Here is a 20,343-nt window from a genome sequence, read left to right on the forward strand (position 1 = left end):
TTTTAGTGCTGAAAAATACAACCAAAATAAAATATTCACTTGATGAGCTTAATGGAACAATGTAGATGACAGAGGAAATAGCTATAGATCAGTAAAAATCATCCAATTTAAACAACACAGAGAATAAAAGATTGAAAAACAGGAAAAAAAACCAGACAGTATAAAAAAAGAAAACCACAATCCAAAATCCTTAAGGAACACAGGCACAAAATTCCTCAACAAAATATTATCAAACTGAATCCAGCAATGTGTAAAAAGAATAAAACACCTGGACCAAGTGGGGTTTATCCCAGGACTATAAGGTTGACTCAGTATTCAAAATCAAAGAAACACACCAGATTAGTAGTTGCAAAGAGAAAACACCACATGGCCATATCAATTAATGCAGAAAGAGTGTTTGACAAAATTCACCACCCACTGATAAGAAAAACTAGGAACTTCCTCAAACTCATAAAGGACATCTATTAAAAAGCTAGAATTCACTACAAACCTATTAGAATGGCCAAAACCTGGAACACCAACAACACCAAATGCTGATGAGGATATGGAGCAACAGGAACTCTCACTCATTGGTGGTGGGAATGCAAAATTGTACAGATACATTGGAAGACAGTTCGGTAGTTTCTTACAGAACTAAACATACTCTCTTGCAAATGATATGACCGATAAGGGGTAAATATCCAAAATACATAAACAACTCATAGAACTCAACATCAAAAAAACAAACAACCCTTTTTAAAAATGGGCAGAAGACCTGAACAGACATTTTCCCGAAGAGGACATTCAGTTGGCCAACAGGCACATGAAAAAAATGCTCAATATCGTTAATCATCAGGGAAATGCAAATTAAAACCACAATGAGATATCACCTCACACCTGTCAGAATGGCTATCATCAAATAGAACACAAATAACAAATGCTGGCCAGGAGGTGGATAAAAGGGGAACCTTGTACACTATTGATGGGAGTGCAGATTGGTGCAGCCACTGTGGAAAACAGTATGGAGATTTCTCAAAAAACTAAAAATAGAACTACCATATGACCCAGCAATTCCAGTTGTGGGTATGTATCCAAAAAAAAAGAAAATATTAATTCGAAAAGATAATTGCAGTATATCCAGACAATGGAATACTATTTGGGGCTAAAAAAGAGATGAGCTGTCAAGACAAGAAAAGGCATGGAGAAACGTTAAATACATATTACTAAGTGAAAGAAGCCAACCTGAAAAGACTATATACAGTATGATTCCAACTGTATGACATTCTGGAAAAGGCAAAACTATGGAGACAGTAAAAAGTTGCCAGGGGTGGGGGAGAGTAGAGAGATGAATAGCCAGAGCACAGAGGATTTCAGGGCAATGAAAATACTCTTTATGATATTATAATGATGGTTATATGACATTATACATTTGTCCAAACCCATAGAATGTACAACACCAAGCGTGAACCCTAAGGTAGACTATGGACTTTGGGAGATTATGATGTGTCAATGTAGGTTCATCCTTGGTTTAAAAAAAAAAAAAAAATATATATATATATATATATATATATATATATATATATACCATTCTGGTGAGTGATGTTGGTAATGAGAGAGGCTATGCATGTGTAGGGGCAGGGGATATCTTTTTCTCAATTTTGTTGTAAACCTAAAACTGCTCCAAAAATAGTCTTTACATAAAGCAAAAAAACCAAACCAAACAAACAAAAACCTCTAGAATTAAGATCATACTTAATTGTGAAAGACTGAATAGTTTTTCCCCTAAGAGATATCTACTCTCTCCTCTCCTACTCAGTATTGAATTGGAAGTCCTAGACAGTACAATAAGGCAAAGAAAAAGAAATCGAAATAATACAGATTGGAAATTAAATAAATTTTCCCTATTCACAGATAACATGATTATCTCCATAGAAAATTTCACTGACTCTATAAAAACTCTTCAAAATGCTAATGATGGAGTTATGATGGTTAATTTTATGTGTCAGCTTGATTGAGCTAAGGGATGCCCAGATACCTGGTAAAACCTTATTTCTGGGTGTTCCTGTGAAGGTATTTCCAGAAGAGATTAGCATTTGAATCAGTAGATTAAGTAAAGAAGTTCACCCTTGTATTGGGAGTTTGGGATCAGCAGAGGCAAACTATTATATATGGAATGGATAAACAACAAGGTCCTCCTGTACAGCACAGGGAAATATTCAAAATCCTGTGATAAACCATAATGGAAAAGAACATGAAAAAGAATGTACCTATGTAATTGAATCACTTTGCTGTACAACAGAAATTAACACAACATTGTAAGTCAACTACACTTCAATAAAATAAAAAAGAAGTTCACCTTCACCAGTATGGGTGGGCATCATCCAATCTCTTGAGGACCTGAAAAGGCAAAGGATGGGCATATTTGCTCTCTCTGCTTGAACTGAGACATCCATTTTTTCCTGCCTCTCAGACATCAGCCAGAATGAATTACATCTCCAACTTTCCGGATTCCCCAGTTTACAGATAGAAGATTGTGGAACTTCTTAGCCTTCATAACTGTAAGGCAACTTCTAGAACATATCTTAGATAGATAGATACAGATATATGGATATATATCCTGTTGGTTCTGTTTCTCTGGAGAACCTTGACTAATACAGGAATTTATCAAGGTTCTAGGATACAAGTCAATACACAAAAATCAATGATATTTATAAATACAGCTGTGAATAACTGGATATTTTAAAATATCATTTTAAATAGCTCCAAAAATCAGTTAATGCTCACAAATAAATTGAATAAAACATGGGCAGGATCTACACACTGAAATATACAAAATGCTGATGAATAAAATCAAAGAAAATTTAAATGGAGAGATATAATGTGTATCCATGGATTGATAGACTCAATATGATTAACATGCCAGTTGTCCATAAAATTGATCAATAGATTTAAAGCAATTCTGACAGAATTCAGTAGGATATTTTGTGTAGATATAGGCAAGCTAATTCTAAAAGTTTTATGGAATGCTAAATATATATATATATATATATATATATATACCTAAAATAATTTTGAAAAGAAAAACAAAGTTGGAGGACTCACACTACCAGATTTTAAACAATTATTATAAAGTTATAGTAATCAAAGATGTGGTATTGAGATAGACACAGAGATCAATGTAACATATTAGAGAGTTCAGAAAAAGATCCACACAAATACGGCTAACTGATTTTTTTTTTTTATAAAGATGGAGGGCTTCCTTGGTGGTGCAGTGGTTAAGAATCCACCTGCCAATGCAGAGGACACGGGTTCAAGCCCTGGTCCGGGAAGATTCCATATGCCATGGAGCAACTGAGCCCGTGCGCCACAGGTACTGAGCCTGCCTTCTAGAGCCCTCGAGCCAAAACTACTGAGCCCGTGTGCCACAACTACTGAAGCCTGCATGCCTGGAGCCCGTGCTCCACAACAAGAGAAGCCACCACAATGAGAAGCCTGAGCACTGCAATGAAGAGTAGCCCCTCCTCGCCGCACTAGAGAAAGCCCACGCACAGCAACGAAAACCCAATGCAGCCAAAAATAAATTAAAAAAAAAAAGATGGAAATGCAATGCAATAAAAACAAAACCTTTTTATCAAATAGAACAACTGGACATCTATATGGAAACAGACATATACACAAACTCTCAACCTATAATTCATACCTTATATAAAAATTAATGTAATATAAATCATACATCTAATATTAAATGTAAAAATATAAAACTTTTAGAAGAAAACATGAGAGAATCTTCAGGTCCTGGTGTTAGGAATTCTTAGCTATGGCACCAAAAGGACTAGCCATAAAATTTTAAAATGGATAAATTGGAGTTCATCAAAATTAAACATTTTTCTCTGTGAAACACACTATTAAAAGAATATAGAGATAGATATAATTTTTAATAGTGCTTTTCCAGATTCATACTTTATGTACCAAATATTGATTTTGGCTCAGTATTTCTTTCTTTTTTTCACTTTTTAAAATTCAATGTATTCAAACTAAAAAAAGCAAAAATCATATATATTAGCTCCAGCTTCTATAACAAAATACTATAAACCGGGTGGCTTAAATAACAGGAATTTAGTTCTTACAGTTCTGGAGGTTGGGAAATCCAAGGTCAAGGTGCCAGCTGATTTGGTTCCCAGGTGAGGGCTCTCTTCCTGTCTTGCAGGTGGCCATCTTCTTGCCTTGTCTTCACATGGTGGAGAGACAGAGGAAGCAAACTCTCTACATCTCTTTTTATAAGGGAACTAATCCCATTGTGGAGGCCCCACTCTCATGACCATATCTAACCTAATTACCTCCCAAAGGGCCCATCTTCAAATACCATCACACTGTGGGTTAAGGCTTCAACGTGTGAGTTTGGGAGGCGGGCACAAATATTCAGTCCATAATACTATATGACCCAGCAATTCCACTTCTAGATATTTACTCTAGAGAGATAAAAACTATGGTCACACAAAAGCATGTCCATTAGTATTTATAGTAGCTCTATTCAAAATCGCCCAAATCTGGAATCAACCCAAAAGTCCTTCGATGGATGAATGGATAAACAAACTGATATCTACAGTAAAATACTACTCAGCAATAAAATGAAATGCACTATTGAGACATGCAACAACATAGATGAATCTCAAAGGTAGTATGTTTGATGAAAGTTATGTAAAAGGTTAAATACTTTATGATTCCATTTGTATTACATCGTGTAAAAGTCATTGATGGATTATAAATCAGTGGTTGCCATGGGTTAGGGAGTAGGAAAGTTGTGAGTACATCTTGAGGGAGTTTTGTGGAATGATAGAACTATCCTGTATCATGATTTTGGTGGTAGTTTTACAATCTGTACATGTTTTAAAACTCCTGGAGCTATCTGCTAAAACAGAACTAATTTTACCGTATATTAATTTCTTTTAAAAGGAGCAGAACTCCATGAAATAGAAAACAAAAGTAATAGAGCAAATGAACCCAAAAGTTGTCACTTTGAAAGATTAATAAAATTGATAAACTTCAAGCAAAACTGAAAAAGAAACAAGAGTATCAATTTCAGGAAAGAAAAAGGGGACATCACTACTGATCCTGTAGACAGGATATTAAGGAAATATTATGAACAACTTTATGCTAATACATCTGACAACTTACATGAATTAGATAAATTTCTTGAAATACACAAACTACTGCCCCTTACATCTCATTGACCAGAACAGAATCATTTGGCCATTCCTAGCCATTAGGAAGGCAAAGTGAATACATGGCAAAGAGAAACAGAGAAGTCATGGATGGCTTAGCTCAATCACAACTTATTGTCTATGGGCTGGGCACAGTGTTGGGCCCCCAAAATCAAAAAAATGAGGGGCGTATTAGAAGTAAGGGGGAGTGCTTTATGTAGGAAGCTAACAGTGCCTGCCACAGTTACCTTTTTAGTCACTTGCAATGAAGAGATTCCTGGTGCAGTGCATTTATTAGCTAAAATGGAATATTTAACCAGTGTACTTTAAGTGCCCAGAGGGAGATACTTTTGAGCTGAGGAGAAGGTATGAGAGCTCCAAAATAATTGTTAGAGAAAATCCTAGAAAAGATAATTTTGGGATGAAATATGGTAACACCAAATCTGAAGGTCTGTGTTTTTGTTCAGCATGAAAACTTTTCTTACTCCACTTCCTCGCTCTCGGGGTGCCTCCGTTCCCCTTCAGCATACTAATTCATTTAGGTGCCCCTGCTGGTATTCTTTTTTTTTTTTCCTGCTGGTATTCTTAAGCGCTTTTACTGTAGCACTTCTACATTGTCTTGTAAATTCTTGTTTTCTATGTCTATCTCCTTGTTTTCTATGTCTATCTCCTGAACGAGACGGTAATGTTAAAAGAGGGAATCATGACTTCATTTTAATCATTTCTAGGTCTCTGGAACTCAGCCAGGTAGCATCTGTCTGCTTTTGTTTGTTTGTTTGCTTTTAATTTTTACCATTAATTAATGGATGAGATGCTTTCAAGGCAAGGTTAAAAGATTTGGCTGGTAAAGAAACAACAAGCCGTTTTTAGATTTAGATTATTACTTACAGAGACAAAGCAAGAGTAGCCAAAGGTTTCAGCTCCCCATGAGCTTTTGTCTCACACACCAAAAGGATGACACCAAAACAACAGTTGGGTGACTGCAACCTGAGATGTGGGACCCCTTGTTGCTGAGGGGCTAATGCCACACTGCATATCTAAACCTGTGTATAATCTGCAGCTGTACTCTAGGCTGGTGAGGCAGAAAGCCTCATCACAACCTGGGAAGCCTGGAGAAACTTCCCTGACAGCCTCCTGGGAGGACAGGGAGCTGAGTGGCAAGTGGCCTATAGCAGCTCCTCATGAGCCTCTCATGTTCCAGGGGGATCACAAGGTGTTCTGCCAAGACTCAGGTCAGCTGCAGCACAAGCCTCGTCTCTGTGGCCTCTGTAGCTATGTGCAAGGTCGTCAGGCACTGGCATAGAGCTACTCCCTACACTCAGGTTGCCCAGAGGATCATGATGCTCTATCTTTTTTGTTTTAAATAAATTTATTTATTTTTGGCTGCATTGGGTCTTTGTTGCTGCGCATGGTCTTTTCTCTAGTTGTGGAGAGTGGTGGCTTCTCTTGTGGAGCACGGGCTCTAGGTGCGCGGGCTTCAGTAGTTGTGGCCCTAGGGCTCTACAGCACAGGCTCAGTAGTCGTGGTGCACGGGCTCAGTTGCTCTGTGGCATGTGGGATCTTCCTAAACCAGGGCTTGAACCCGTGTCCCCTGCATTGGCAGGCGGATTCTTAACCACTGCGCCATCAGGGAAGTCCTAGATCTTTAAGACTAGATCTTTAAGATAGCAACAGGGTCCACCATTCAGGAAAGAGCTCACGTAGTGGGGCTCAGAAGGATGGTGTTTCAAAACCGGGGTTGGTAGTCCCTGCCCTCAAACGAGTAAATTAGAGAGGAAAACTTCATCGTGGTTACCATTTATTCTCTCAGAATTAGGAATGATAGAACGAATCCCAGGCAAAGGGTTTTGTAAAATTTTGCAACATTTTTAATCTCCCCAAGTATTTCTGTTTGATGTGTATCCTTTTAGTTTTCCAACATTAATTAGATGTAAAAAAAAGAACTCTTAAAGCAAAACAAAAATGCCTTGAGCTAGCTTTTAGAGTCACAGAAGAGAGAAAGGTTGGGAAGAGCAGCCAGGTAGGTTGGTGGCAGTAGGCAAGCAGGAGAGAAAAAAGTCTGGATTTCGGAAACTGCCTAAATGAAGAGAGAAGAGGCATCAGAAGTCGCAGGGGTTCTGGGGAGGCAAAGCTCTAGTCAGAGAGTAGAGTAATGCTATACCATCAGTTTCTAACTCACTTGCTCTCTCATTCATGAATCCTGCAGAGACTTGAGGGCTCTTTGCAAAGGACACTTTCCTGAAGGAGGCAGAAAGCTGAAGCCTGAGGATCTTGGAATGCTTCTGGAAGGCTGGACCTGCACTTCTAACACAGAACTTAAACAACAGGGCTCTTTTGTGTGGTTTCTGAGGCCTGACATGTGATCTAGCAAAGGCAGCAATCTGAGCAGCCCATGCTTCATTCATTTATTCAATAAATATTTATTGGGTTCTCTATGTACCAGGCAGTCAGCATCCTGGGACTACTAGGTGGGGATACTGTGGTGAACAAGACAGGCAAGGTCCCTGCCCTTAGGAGACTTATGGAGAAAAACAAAAGAAAACAAAAACCAGAGAAATGAATAAGTGGGCTCACTTCTACCCAGTGCTTGAGAGTGGGGAGGCTTCTGGGAGGAAAGGTGGTCAGGGAGGCTGAGGATCCTGGGTCACAATGAGCCTAAGAGCTGGGGAGTGGGGTGGGGTGGAGATGGGATTGGGGGCAAGGAACAGATTACAGGAGGCCTTACAGACAAACGTCAGGAGTTTTTATGTCATAATTAAGGCAGTAGGGATCCACTGAAGGCCTTTAAATAGGGGATGAAATGATCTGATTTATGTTTTTAAACGATCACTTTGGCAGCTGTTTTGTAGTATAAAATGTCAAGCCTGAAGTCAGAAGGTGACCACGCATTCTGCAAATTCAATGTGCGATCATTGCCAAAGCTCTTGGTTAAGAGTCTCATTTTGTTTCCCTGACACATAAATTGGTCATACTAAAGCTCTATAGCACAGCAAGTGGGGAGGCAAAGGTTAGAGTCATGCCTTGGTTTTAAATCTTGCTTCCCACTTACTAGTTATGAGCTCTGGGCAAGCTATTTACTTGTGCCGCGATTATCTCAGCTGTGAAATGGGGATAATAAAAGTTCTTACCATCTTAGGGTTGTTGTGAAAATTAAATTACAATACATGTAAAGCATGGTGACTGTGCCTGGTACGATGTAGTTAGCATTCATAAATATTAGCTTTTGTTACTTCTGTCAGAGGATTACTGTGACGATCACATGAGATAATGCATGCGAAAAGGCTTATGAAACCGTAAGACTATCTTAGTGGCTGAATTCTTTCTTTTCCTTGTCTTCTAAGCGGAACACAGAAGGCTGGGCTATCCGGAGGAAAGAGGCGCGAGGCCAAGCGTAGCCTCAAAGCAGTCATTGTCGTCGGACAGCCCTTCCCCCTGCCCGGAGCGCATCTCCATGGTAACGCGGTGCTTCGCCTCCCCCCGCCTCCTGGGGCCCGCAGACCGGAAGCAGTCTGCGCCGGGGGCTGCTGGGAAACCGCTCGTGAGTGGCGTTTGTGCGTCCGCCGTGCACAGCGAAGCGGCTGCGGTTCCCGAGCCCGAGGTTTGCGCGAGAGTGGGGGGAAGTGCGTGAGGGAGACTCTGGGCTACGGGCTGCGGACCGCTTTGGCAAGAGTCAGCGAAGAAGCCTGGCGGGGACCTTTCTCGGCTTCCCGGGAGGCGCGGGGGGGCAGGCCGCGGACTCCATGCCCGGCAGTTGGGGGACGGCGAGGGGTACACGGAAAGCCAGATTCGGCTTTCAGCACCTTCGGAGACTCCTCCATCCCTTGTGTCCTCCGCGACCCTTGCCTTCCCCTCCCCCATCGGGCGGTTTTGTTCTATTTCGAGGCCCTGGCATCTCGCGGAGAGTTCTGGGATTCTTTTCGGGCGGAGGTGGGAGTGGGCGGACCTCGCGCGGGGCCTGCCGGGACTTGTAGTTCAGCCGGTCGCGGGCGGAAGTACCGTGGCTTCGACGCTGTTGTGGCAGGGTGGCTTTTGGTCTAACGAAAGCCGCCGCCGCGAGTGCGGGGAAGAAGGCTGGAATCGCTGCGGTGGGGGCGGGGTTCGCAGCGGCAGTCTGCAGGAGTGAGTGGGGAACTGGGCTCCCCGCCCACGCGCCGTCGGGACAGCGAGGCTGCCCTCCCCGCACCTCCTCACGTCCCACGGGCAGGGTGCTGTATGAGAACGTAAAAGGAAGAGAAATTTATTTTCTGTAGACTGTTTGAGCCGTCGATAAGGTAGGGTCTTGGAATAGGAACAAACGAATCTGTAGGCCAAACCTACGTGTTTGTAGGGCCGCCACACTCCAGAGTGTTTAATTACACCTGTATGTATATTACCTGATAAGATATTTTCCGATTCCTAGTCTCATGGGGTTACGGGAAGTTGTTTGGAAATTACTGGCTTTCACATTCCGGGTCCTGAATAGGTACATTGAGTAGCTGCATGGCTCATTCCTAATGGGTATTGTAAACAATGGCATGGGCATGACTGTGCAAATACTAAGGAAAGGATCAGAAATAGTACAAGGTTTCCCTGAAGGTAGAAGCCGGGGAGCCTGTGAGTCACCCAGTGTAAGGACAAGAGTCTGCACCACTGCACGAAGTTACGGTGTTATGAGAGTGCCTTTTCTTTGAAAAATTTTACTGTGATTAATGCCTGTCATTACAAATGTAAAGGTACTTACGGCGCGGTGGGTGACTGAATAATACTTAAGTTTTATGGCACATAGTGGTTAATTTTTGTCAACATTATGTATCTGTTACTGAGCAAGTGAATGTTTTTTTCACGTATATTTTAACTCCAGGGAGTTCTTAAACATTTTGAAAATATTTCTTAGCCCTTAAAAAACATTTGTCAAAAGAAATTTTTTAAGCGGATAATGAAAAAGCAGTCCCTGCTTTTGAGGTGACCTAAGTGTGTCAGGGAACACCAGTTATGAATTGCAAATAATGTATTCAAGGGTCAGATGCATTTAAATAACACTGAAGTGGTCTGGTGCTTACTTGGATTCTTTTGATTGTTGAAATAGGTTTTGTAGGTCACAGATAGGCAAACTTTTTCTCTAAAGGGCCAGAGTAAATACTAGGTTTTTCATGCCCTATAGTGTCTATTGCAACTACTCAATTCTGCTATTGTAGTGTGAACAAATAAAATTTATGGAGACAACTTAATTTCGTATCATTTTCACATGTCATGGAGTGTTCTTTTGATTTCTTTCAACCATGTCAAAATGTGAAAACTCTTCTTAGTACAAGCACTGTACAAAAATGGGCACCAGGCTAGATTTGGCCATGAGCTGTAGTTTGCCAACTTCTGGTTTTAGGTTATTGATTGGAATTTTTAACCTAGTAAAAGAATACATTTTTATTTCCTTTAATCGGTATGTGTCCAAATTCTTAGAATATTTGGTCATTTATATATTTTTCATTTCTTGTGCCTCAGGAGTGCCTGTGAAGAAAACGGGGTATTTCCCTGAGGCCTGTATCCTACCTTGATTGTCTTTTCTTGAAGTATTATAAATCAGGATGTCTGCACAGTCAGTGGAAGAGGATTCAATACTTATCATCCCAACTCCAGATGAAGAGGAAAAAATTCTGAGAGTGAAGTTGGAGGAGGATCCTGATGGCGAAGAGGGGTCAAGTATCCCCTGGAACCATCTCCCTGACCCGGAGGTTTTCCGGCAGCGATTCAGGCAGTTTGGATACCAGGATTCACCTGGGCCCCGTGAAGCTGTGAGCCAGCTTCGGGAACTTTGCCGTCTATGGCTCAGGCCAGAGACACACACAAAAGAACAAATCTTGGAGCTGGTAGTACTGGAGCAGTTTGTTGCCATCCTACCCAAGGAGCTACAGACTTGGGTTCGAGAGCATCATCCAGAGAATGGAGAGGAGGCAGTGACGGTGCTGGAGGATTTAGAGAGTGAACTGGACGACCCTGGACAGCCGGTAAGCCTGCTGCGTCACGTTCCTGGGTCAGGAGCATTGGCATGGCAGTAGGCGCAGCTGCTGAATTAATTCCACTCAACTAAGTTAAAATTATGTTTCTGTGTCGTTCCCCCCCCCCCCGCATTATCTATGCTTGTTTGCCATCTAGGCCTCTGCAGCATATGTTTTGTATGGTTTCTTTTGTGTGCGTTTAGGTTTGATTCTCATCACGTTCGTTCTCAACTGAACCAAACCCTTTCATTTCCAGGTTTCTCTTCGACGACGAAAACGGGAAGTGTTAGTAGAGGAGATGGTATCTCAAGAAGAAGCTCAGGGATTACCAAGTTCTGAGCTCGATGCAGTGGAAAACCAGCTCAAGTGGGCATCCTGGGAGCTCCATTCCCTAAGGCACTGTGGTGAGGACCCCATGTGGGCAGGAGGATGAAAGAGGGTGTGGACCTTTTGTCCGGAACTCTTTGCTTATTTTTACTGTGAGGGAGGGGGGGGATAATCACCTTAACTTGATTGCTTAGACATAGACACACTGTAGGGTTTCGATTCTTTTCTAATAACAGTTGGTTTGCTAACCTCAGGTCTTTTATTCCTCAACATTAACATCATCAGCCTTTTCTTCTCTTTTACTTCATTCTTTGAAGGCCTATCCATTTCAGGCTGGATTTGCCTTACTCTGAGCCAGCACCCACCTGTAGACCGGGTCGCTCTGTTTCACTTGCCATATTGCTTATTTGCCATCTGTTTCACATCCTTTTAGTCTCTTGCCTAGTGTTCCTGGTACAATAAGCTTACCTGATACCTCTTCAAATCTAGTTTTTTTGTTTATAGTTTATTACTGAAGCCTCTTCTGAATTTTTAGCTTTTTGTATGTGTTTTTTTCTTCAAACATCCTACCTAAAGTCATTTTTGTTTCCTAAGAAGCTTCTTTTGTAGAAATGATATTTAGAGAAAATTCTTCACCTTTTCTAAGTATTTATGGAAAAATATGGCTCCTAGCTATAATAAATACAAGTATAGAAAAATTAAGTAGAAAGCTCATAATTCACTAAGGCTGTTCTTTCCCAATATCTTGGCAGTTAATGCCACATACTTACTTATTTTGATACAACCCCGTATATTTCTAAAACCGCTACATTTCTTTTTCATATTTATATGAATTAAAATGAAATTTTGTTTGAGACTGCTTTGGGAATCATTCCTTGAGGTAGTTGGAGGTAATGCTAGTGTAATGAGCTCTGAGCAGGCTTCCCCTCTGAATTATGGGGCATTCTTTTGTGCAATAAAGTTTGAGAACCACTGTCTTTGGTTGTTGGAGGTGGTATCTTCCTAGGAACTTCTCCCCTGCCTGAACTTTAGGATAATTCTCGCCTCTTTTTAAGTAGCCTCATTTTAGCAGTCTGGTCTCTACCACACTTGGGAGCTCAATTCTTTGTGTGCCATTTGTCACCTTCACACTCACTTCTCTGTTCTTCAAGTCTCCAGACCTCACTGATCCCCTCTAACTCTTCAGCATCTCTTTGTCAGCCTTTTTTCTGACTATCCCTTTCTTAATCATTTGTTACAGATTTGCTCACTGTTTATAACTTTTTTGAGCAGTGCTGTTCACCCTTTAGTAACTGTGTTTATTCTTTAAGGCTTGAAGTTTCAGGAAGGTCTGAAATGAGACTCGCTCATAATCACTGCCTGCCTACAGGTGGGTCATGGTACCTCATGTTGGTAATTTGGGCCGTTCTTTCACTGAACACATCTTACTGAGGCCTGGAAGTAACAACTCGTCTAAAAACCATGACAAATACCAAATACATGAGGCTGCTTTTAAAGGAAAACTTTCAGTTATTAAAGGTGCATTGAATTTGTAAGTGTCACGTCCCAAATTAACACAGGACACTCTCGGCTTACCTTCAGCTTTTTGTCAGGACTCCTATATTCTCCTTTTAGTCTGATCTTGGCTGTGACCTGCCTTGTCCTGCTCATTTTAGAAATAGTCACTTTCTGACAGATTGGTGGTTATTTGCACATTGTATTTTGATATAATTTCTCCCTTTTTCAAAGTAAAAGAATATTAAAATGATTTAAAACAGCCAATTTTATTTTATTTTTCTCCAGACCTAGCTGCATCACTTTGACTGTCTGTAACAAACTTAGACTCTCTAAAAAATCTGCCATTTTTCTGCCCTTTGGTTTTTGACTACTACTGTATAACCCACTCCCTTATGTTACCACTTTTATTAGGATACAACCTTTTAATTTCTCATGTTCCCATGCTCTCACTTCATTAACCTCATAATCAGCCATTTCATTTTTTTTCTTTTTTGAGAGTAGGTAACCTTATCACCAGTTTTCATAGTGCTGTTTATAGACATATGCAAGCTATTTACTTTTAGTTCATTTTTTAAAAAACTTCTTCTTCAAGTTTCTTTCCTCTCAGAATAGGAAATGAGTGATATTTACATTTTCTGTTTATTTCAGATGATGATGCTAGGACTGAAAATGGAGCGCTAGCTCCAAAGCAGGAGATTCCTTCAGCAGTAGAATCTCATGAAGTTCCTGGCACTCTCAATATAGGTGTTCCTCAAATTTTTAAATATGGAGAAACCTGTTTTCCCAAGGGCAGGTTTGAAAGAAAGAGAAATCCCTCCCGAAAGAAACAACATATATGCGATGAATGTGGAAAACACTTCAGTCAGGGCTCAGCCCTTATTCTTCATCAAAGAATCCACAGTGGGGAGAAACCCTATGGATGTGTTGAGTGTGGGAAAGCATTCAGCCGGAGTTCTATCCTTGTGCAACACCAGAGAGTCCATACTGGAGAAAAACCTTACAAATGTCTTGAATGTGGAAAAGCCTTTAGCCAGAATTCTGGGCTTATTAATCATCAGAGAATCCATACTGGGGAGAAACCTTATGAATGCGTTCAGTGTGGGAAATCCTATAGTCAAAGCTCAAATCTTTTTAGACATCAACGAAGACACAATGCAGAGAAACTTCTCAATGTTGTGAAAGTTTAAGAAATGAAAAAAAAAAAATCAGCACTCAGGTCTTTTTCTTCTGAAATGAAGACAAAATTAAAAACATGAAATGATACATAATAGTTTTCCTATAGACTTAGAAAATCCACTGGGAAATGTAGAAAATTTTCACCCACTATTATTATCTTATCTTGAAAGAAATGGTGTCATACCTGCCTAGAAACTGAAATTTTAAACTTAATTCAGGTGTTAATGCCTAAATCTTCCATGTGATGTTTATATTCTTATTATTTTTCCAAATGATAAACTACCTGATTCTTTGTCCCTTTGTTAAAACTTTCCTTCTTAGACAGATATGTTATTTGTGTTGATCATTGAAATGTTCTTTACAAGGATACATTCCTTTCTACATTGAAAAGCAATGTAGGAATTGTAAAATCTGAAAACTGAAACCATTTTTTCCAAATTTACCAGTTTTCTTTTACCTAATTTGAATATGCATTTCAGAAAATAGAAGATAAAGGATGACCAAAAACCTCAAAGTGAAATGAGCCTTAAAACTCAGATAAGAAGTGATGGTGATGAAACATCAAAAAGTGAATGGGACACCTAGATTGGGGAAGATTGACAAATACTTTGATCCAAGAATTGAAGTATATCAAGAATTTATCTAGGTGTAGTTAGTTTCCTGCCTGCAGGAAAACTCAAAAATAGCTCATCTTACCTGTAATTGGGAAGCATCCCACTAATGAAAATAATGTCCTCTCATGTATCATTAGAAAGTGGACAGTCTAAACAATAAACAGTTATAAAACTATGAAGGTAGAAATTATAACACTAGGGAAAGATTTGTAGTGAATGGCAGTGTTGAAGGGCAAATGTAAATAAGAGTGATGGTCTTTCTTGGCTTTTAGAAAACAAAAGACTTGAAGATCTAAGTCGTTATTTTTTCTTCATTTTTAAGGACAGAAAAATCCATGACAGGTGGGCAATGAGTATCAGGTTTGCGATTTTACTCCTTTGGTACAAAAGGATTGAACACCAGGCTAACAAAGCAGCCATGCATTTATTAAATTTTCTACCGACAAGGCACTGTGCTAGGTACTGTAACCCTGCCATAATTAGGTAGGTATTTCTTCCACTGTAAATCATTGGGGGTTGGTACAAAGCTGTTGCATGTGAGTTAGCCTCTTCCCCCACCTCTGAGATTCCTAGAGCCATAGTTGTCTTACCAGGGTGTTGTATTTGGGTAAAGGAAGACTCAGCTCAAAGAGCTATCCAGCTCTTCAGCAATCTTCAGAGGTGAGTCCAAGATAACTATCACAGTTTGGAGGTTTGTGGGTCTTTTATTAAAAAAAAAAAAAAAACTAATCAATCTCTAGTAGCATTGAGGTTATACTTACATGTTAAGTTGAATGGGTTCTATTTAAAAAAAAAAAAACTAGGTTATAACAACTAGTTTAACTGTCAGAGTTGGTGGAACTTTTTTTTTTTTCATTTTAAGTCTTAACACATTTTTTTAATGTATAAAAATAATACACATTGTAGTAGTAGGATCATATACTCCTTGTCTGAGAATCCCAAGTACTGTGGTTCTGTTTAGTGGAAAACTCTGAAAGTTAAAATATAGATATGAGAAAAGGCTTTTTTATAGTGGGCATAATTGTGTGGAAAATGACCCATGTGAATAAAAATATTTCATAGTTCCAGAGGTTTTGGTTACATCTGGTACTTGGATCAAATTAAAAAATGGAAGGTGAGATTTGCATGAGCCTGTTAAAAAGCATACTAATGCGAGGCCAGCTGGTGGAGAAGTGAGGCAGAATGGAGCTTGTCTATAGATTTTCTGATAACAATTATAAGAAATGTGCTTTATAGATTAAGATTTATTGAAGTATAAATATGTAGTAATGATATAATGTATTTTAAGTTATACAAGAATATGTAGGGACTTTTGTTTGGGTCTTCTCTTTGTGGCTGAGAGGAAACAAGTCAATGTCCAATAAAGCTATAAATTCCTCCACTCTAAGATAAAACGGTCTTGGGTTGATTGATTTATTTATTTATAACTGGCTTCTTTCCAAGTAGGTTTTGAGGTGGCATATTTGGAATACTGCTGGGATGACAGAATTCTTTTATCAGAGTAGGTAAGAAGGGAATAACCTCTTGGTGGCTAGAATTTCATGGGTTTTTTTAGATCTTATTTTTCCTATATACAAAGAAGCTTCCCTGTGGTACATTTTTCATAAATGCCAAAGATGTTTGGTATAATGTGAGAGCTTAGAGAAAGTATTTGAGTTGGCAAATATGAGGTTGTCTTGCCATCTCCGATACCTGTACGTTGTTTAGAAAGGATTCTGAAACTAAGGCAAGGCTCTGGGGAAAATGGGTTGGACCCAAAAAAACTGTGTGACAATACACATGAAAAGGAAGTGATGGTCTGTGTACTCGCCATCTCTGGTTAGTCTAAGTTCCTGCTAGACAATTTGATTTTAAATAACTATTTGGTGATTTAAGATTTCATCCAGACATTCATATACGTTAACACAGATAATCATATTGGCGATTCTGGGGGGGTGCCCAGCCTCTGATGAAGTGGTGATCTGGCAGTTGCCAAGCAGTGGCATCTGTTGGGTTATCAAATGAGCAGTCATTGTTAACAGCATGCAGACTGCTGATGCCTGTCCAGTAGCCACTGAGCATTTATTTGCTCATTACTGCTAAATTTTCTTTTGGTTTTCTTGGAGGTTGAACTCCCCACATTCACACCCAGTTGGCACTTGATCATTTAGCAATATGTCTAATACATTTGTGTAAGTTCAAGGGAGAGTTCTATGTACTGAAGTAATCTGCATGCCAGACATTGGATTAGACACTTTACCTATCTCACTTAGATTTGTAGACTAGGAAAGCAAGATTTAGAGATTGTGTGACTTGCATGTGGCCAATTAGAGCTAAAACTCAAAATCTAGTTCTGTGAATTCCAGGGATGTATATTTTTTCACAATGCAATGAATGATGGCTATTAAACCTTGATTGATAAATTTTATGCTTTTATCTTATGGTTAACAAATGTAAAAGCTATTAAAACATGCTCGTTTGAGTTTTCTACAGCACAGAAATGTAAAATGAAAAAGGACATTCCTTTTCATGGTCTGCACACAGAAGTAATAATTATTTGGTTTGCTGTTCTTCCAGACTTAGACATACACATAATTAAGCAAAAATGTGTTAATAGCTGACACTTGTCACTGTATACAAGCACTGTTGGAAGTGCTTTACCATGGATTAACTCTTAATCCTCACAGCGATCATATGAGTGTGGTAGGTACATATCCCTATTTTACGTGAACTGCACTGAGACTTGCCTCCTCCCTCCCACTTTGATGTAGATGTTTTTTTATAGCTACATACTAATCCATTGCATCAATACACTGTAACTTATTTAGCCAACCCCTATTGGTAGGTAATTTGGTTATTTCTGATTCTTTATTATAGGTAAAGGTAGAGTTAACATCCGTATATATTTTGCTGCCTGTGTTGGTATTTCTGTGGGATAAATAGCTAGAAGTGGAATTATTGGGTCAGAAAACATGCACATTTAACATTTTGAGAAATACCATCAAAAAGATTGTACCACTTTACAACTCCATCAGTAGTCAGAGTGCCTCTTTGCCTACACTCCCAACCAACACTGAATCCTTCAATATTTTTGCCACTCTGATAGGCAAAAATTTATCTTTCTTTTCTTTGTTAATAAGAAGGAACATCTTTTCATATGTTTATTGGCCATTTTCATTTCCTATTGTGAATTGCATTTCCCCATTTTTTTTAATTATGGAAGTATAAATGACTACCATCTCAGTGTACTTAACTCTTACACAAGACTGAAGAGAGACCCTTTTCTGCAGCGTTTCCTATCACATTCCACTGCCCACAGTTTAGTATATGTTCTTCTGATCTCCTTTCCATAATTTCCATGTGAATATACACATATAAATGCTGTTTTTACATAAATAGGATCATATATATGTATTCTGCAGCTTGCTTTTTTTTTTTTTTTGTCTCAGATCCTGAGGTCTTTAAATTTCTTTAATGGTTGAATAGTATTCAGTACTATGAAAATACCATTATTTAACTATTCCCTTATTTTTTCTTTTGCTATTACATTGCCGAAGTAAAGATCTCTTTCATATCTCTTTGTGCACGCGTGTGAATATGTCTTTAGAATGGAGTATAAGGTAGATTGTTGGGACAAAGGGTGCACTCTGGTAGACCCACCTTAGCCTTCCCAAAGGCCCTCATAACTTTCTATTTTCACCAACTGTATAGAAAGTGCTCATTTCCCCATATAGCCTTACCTACACTTGATAATTTTCATCTGATGGGCAAAAAAAAAAAAAGGATCATTTTGCATTTCCCTGGTTAATGGTGAGGTTGATTACATATATTTATTGGCCGTTTATAGTTTTATCATGGATTGTTTGTATCCTTTACCTGCTCTTCTGTTGGGTTATGTGTGGATATATGTTGTTTTTGTTCAGCATCTCTTTCCCCATCTTGTGATAACAGAATCCTTATTTATTGTGGGGAACCCATTCCCTGTGGCTTAGGTGAGTACATAACCAGGCCTGGCCCTCCTGAGTCCCACAGCTCCTTAGCCACAGTGATTAAAGAATGGGCATGTAACTCAAGCCAGGCTAAAGAAAGTCCTCAACAGAACTTCTGCTGGAACTCTTGGAAAGAACGCTCGACAGAGATCTCATGAACTAATGACTGTGTAAGCCTGAAAATTTGTACCATGTGAAGAGAGTCTGAGGGGAAACTCAGAGGCTAGCAGAAAGGAATGAGAACTAAGTTCTGATGTGAATTTTCTGGAGGCCCTAGATCCAGCTGTGCCTAAAGCCTGCCCTACCTCTGGACTTTAACGTTTTGTGAGCCAATAAAGTCCCTTTCTTGTTTAAGATAATTGAATTGGATTTCTGTCCTGATTAATATAGGTTATTTGTATTTTCATATCAATTTTTAGAAAACCTTTGTAATTTTAAATTCTAGACTTATACTTAATGCACCACATAGGTTAATAAAATTAGCATGGCGTTCCATGATTTGACCTCTGTCAACCTCTGCCATTTGTTACTCTACACCACACACCACACACATACACTTTAAATTCCGATAATAACTGAACATTGGTGTTGGCATTGTCTGTAGATGAAAAACTTCACACAATCAGGTCTTTGGCATTTCTCTTCTGTACTTCCTACAGATTCATTAACTTGGGACTCAGACGGGATTACACTGCTGAGTCTATGCTGTACCCACCTCCAACCATTGCTCCTGGGGTGTTTCCCTGAAGCATCCCCTGTATGTGACCCTTGGACTTCCTCCCCATGGCCTCCACTCCCCTGCCTCCCCCCCAACAAGGCTCTCCGGAGTTCTCTTTTTTAAATTTTCAGGCCTGTGGATATGAAGTTGCTCAGGTCCAAGAGTGTTCTGGGGTTTACATCTATTGATTTTGGAAACTATAGATGGCAGTGGAAAAAAAGGAAAGCATATTGTTCGACGTGATGAATGGTAAAGAGAAAATATATTGGGAAAGAAAGGATCACAAAACATCAAGGAGGAAGAGTATTGCAGTTTAGATAGGTTGTCCAGGGAAGATTTCACTGATAGTGAAATTTGAGAAAAGATACGAATGAGTATAAGGAAGTCCACGAGACTCTGGAGGAAAGATGTTCTAGGCATGGGAACAGCAAGTGCGAAGAACTTGATGTAGGAGCAATGCCTGATTTGTTCAAGAGACAGCAAGAAGGCCAGTGTGGCTGGAGCTGAATGAAAAGGGGGAAAGTAGTGGATGAAGCCAGAGAAATGAGTTAAGGGTGGAGGGTAGGGCCAGATCATGGAAGACCTGGTTAGCCATTGGTAAGGACTATGACTTTTACTTTGAATGAGATGGGAAACTATTAGAGGTTTTGGGCAAAGGAGTGTAATGAGTAGGTGCTGAGAATAGAACAAAGCAGTGTCTAGCTATCTCGTTTCTTTAAATTCTTAAAAAATATAATTCTATAATATAACTATTAATATATAAACTAATATAGGAAAAGTTTAGAAATAGAAATCACCCCAAAAGTCACCCATGAGTCCACATAGTAACAGCACATTAACATTTTTATGTTCTCTCTATGCCTATATTATTCTCTATATACCTATCCCCAT

At 39.4% G+C, this 20,343-nt stretch overlaps 1 protein-coding gene across 2 annotated transcripts; it reads left to right on the forward strand.

Annotated features, from left to right (window-relative positions):
* The first annotated feature begins 8,679 nt into the window (after positions 1 to 8,679).
* ZNF24 (zinc finger protein 24) lies at positions 8,680 to 19,462 on the forward strand. 2 transcript variants are annotated; one of them, XM_079941848.1, is made up of 4 exons: positions 8,680 to 8,778; positions 10,659 to 11,161; positions 11,409 to 11,556; positions 13,625 to 19,462. In XM_079941848.1, exons 2-4 carry the CDS (start codon positions 10,742 to 10,744, stop codon positions 14,161 to 14,163), a joined length of 1,107 nt encoding a protein of 368 aa, XP_079797974.1. In that variant the 5' UTR covers positions 8,680 to 8,778; positions 10,659 to 10,741; the 3' UTR covers positions 14,164 to 19,462. The 2 variants fall into 2 exon arrangements, with proteins under 2 accessions (XP_079797974.1, XP_079797975.1); XM_079941849.1 differs by lacking the exon at positions 8,680 to 8,778 and adding an exon at positions 9,119 to 9,451.
* Positions 19,463 to 20,343: the final 881 nt, after the last annotated feature.

Source organism: Stenella coeruleoalba (genome assembly GCF_951394435.1).
Source record: "Stenella coeruleoalba genome assembly, chromosome: 14".
Lineage (NCBI taxonomy): Eukaryota > Metazoa > Chordata > Mammalia > Artiodactyla > Delphinidae > Stenella > Stenella coeruleoalba.

Bases quoted from the DNA above. Each gene is read 5' to 3' on its own strand.
- ZNF24 (XM_079941848.1), top strand. From the start codon at position 10,742: ATGTCTGCACAGTCAGTGGAAGAGGATTCAATACTTATCATCCCAACT. The intron at 11,162-11,408 runs GTAAGCCTGCTG...TTTCATTTCCAG, and splicing joins TGGACGACCCTGGACAGCCG to GTTTCTCTTCGACGACGAAA. The intron at 11,557-13,624 runs GTGAGGACCCCA...TGTTTATTTCAG, and splicing joins CCATTCCCTAAGGCACTGTG to ATGATGATGCTAGGACTGAA.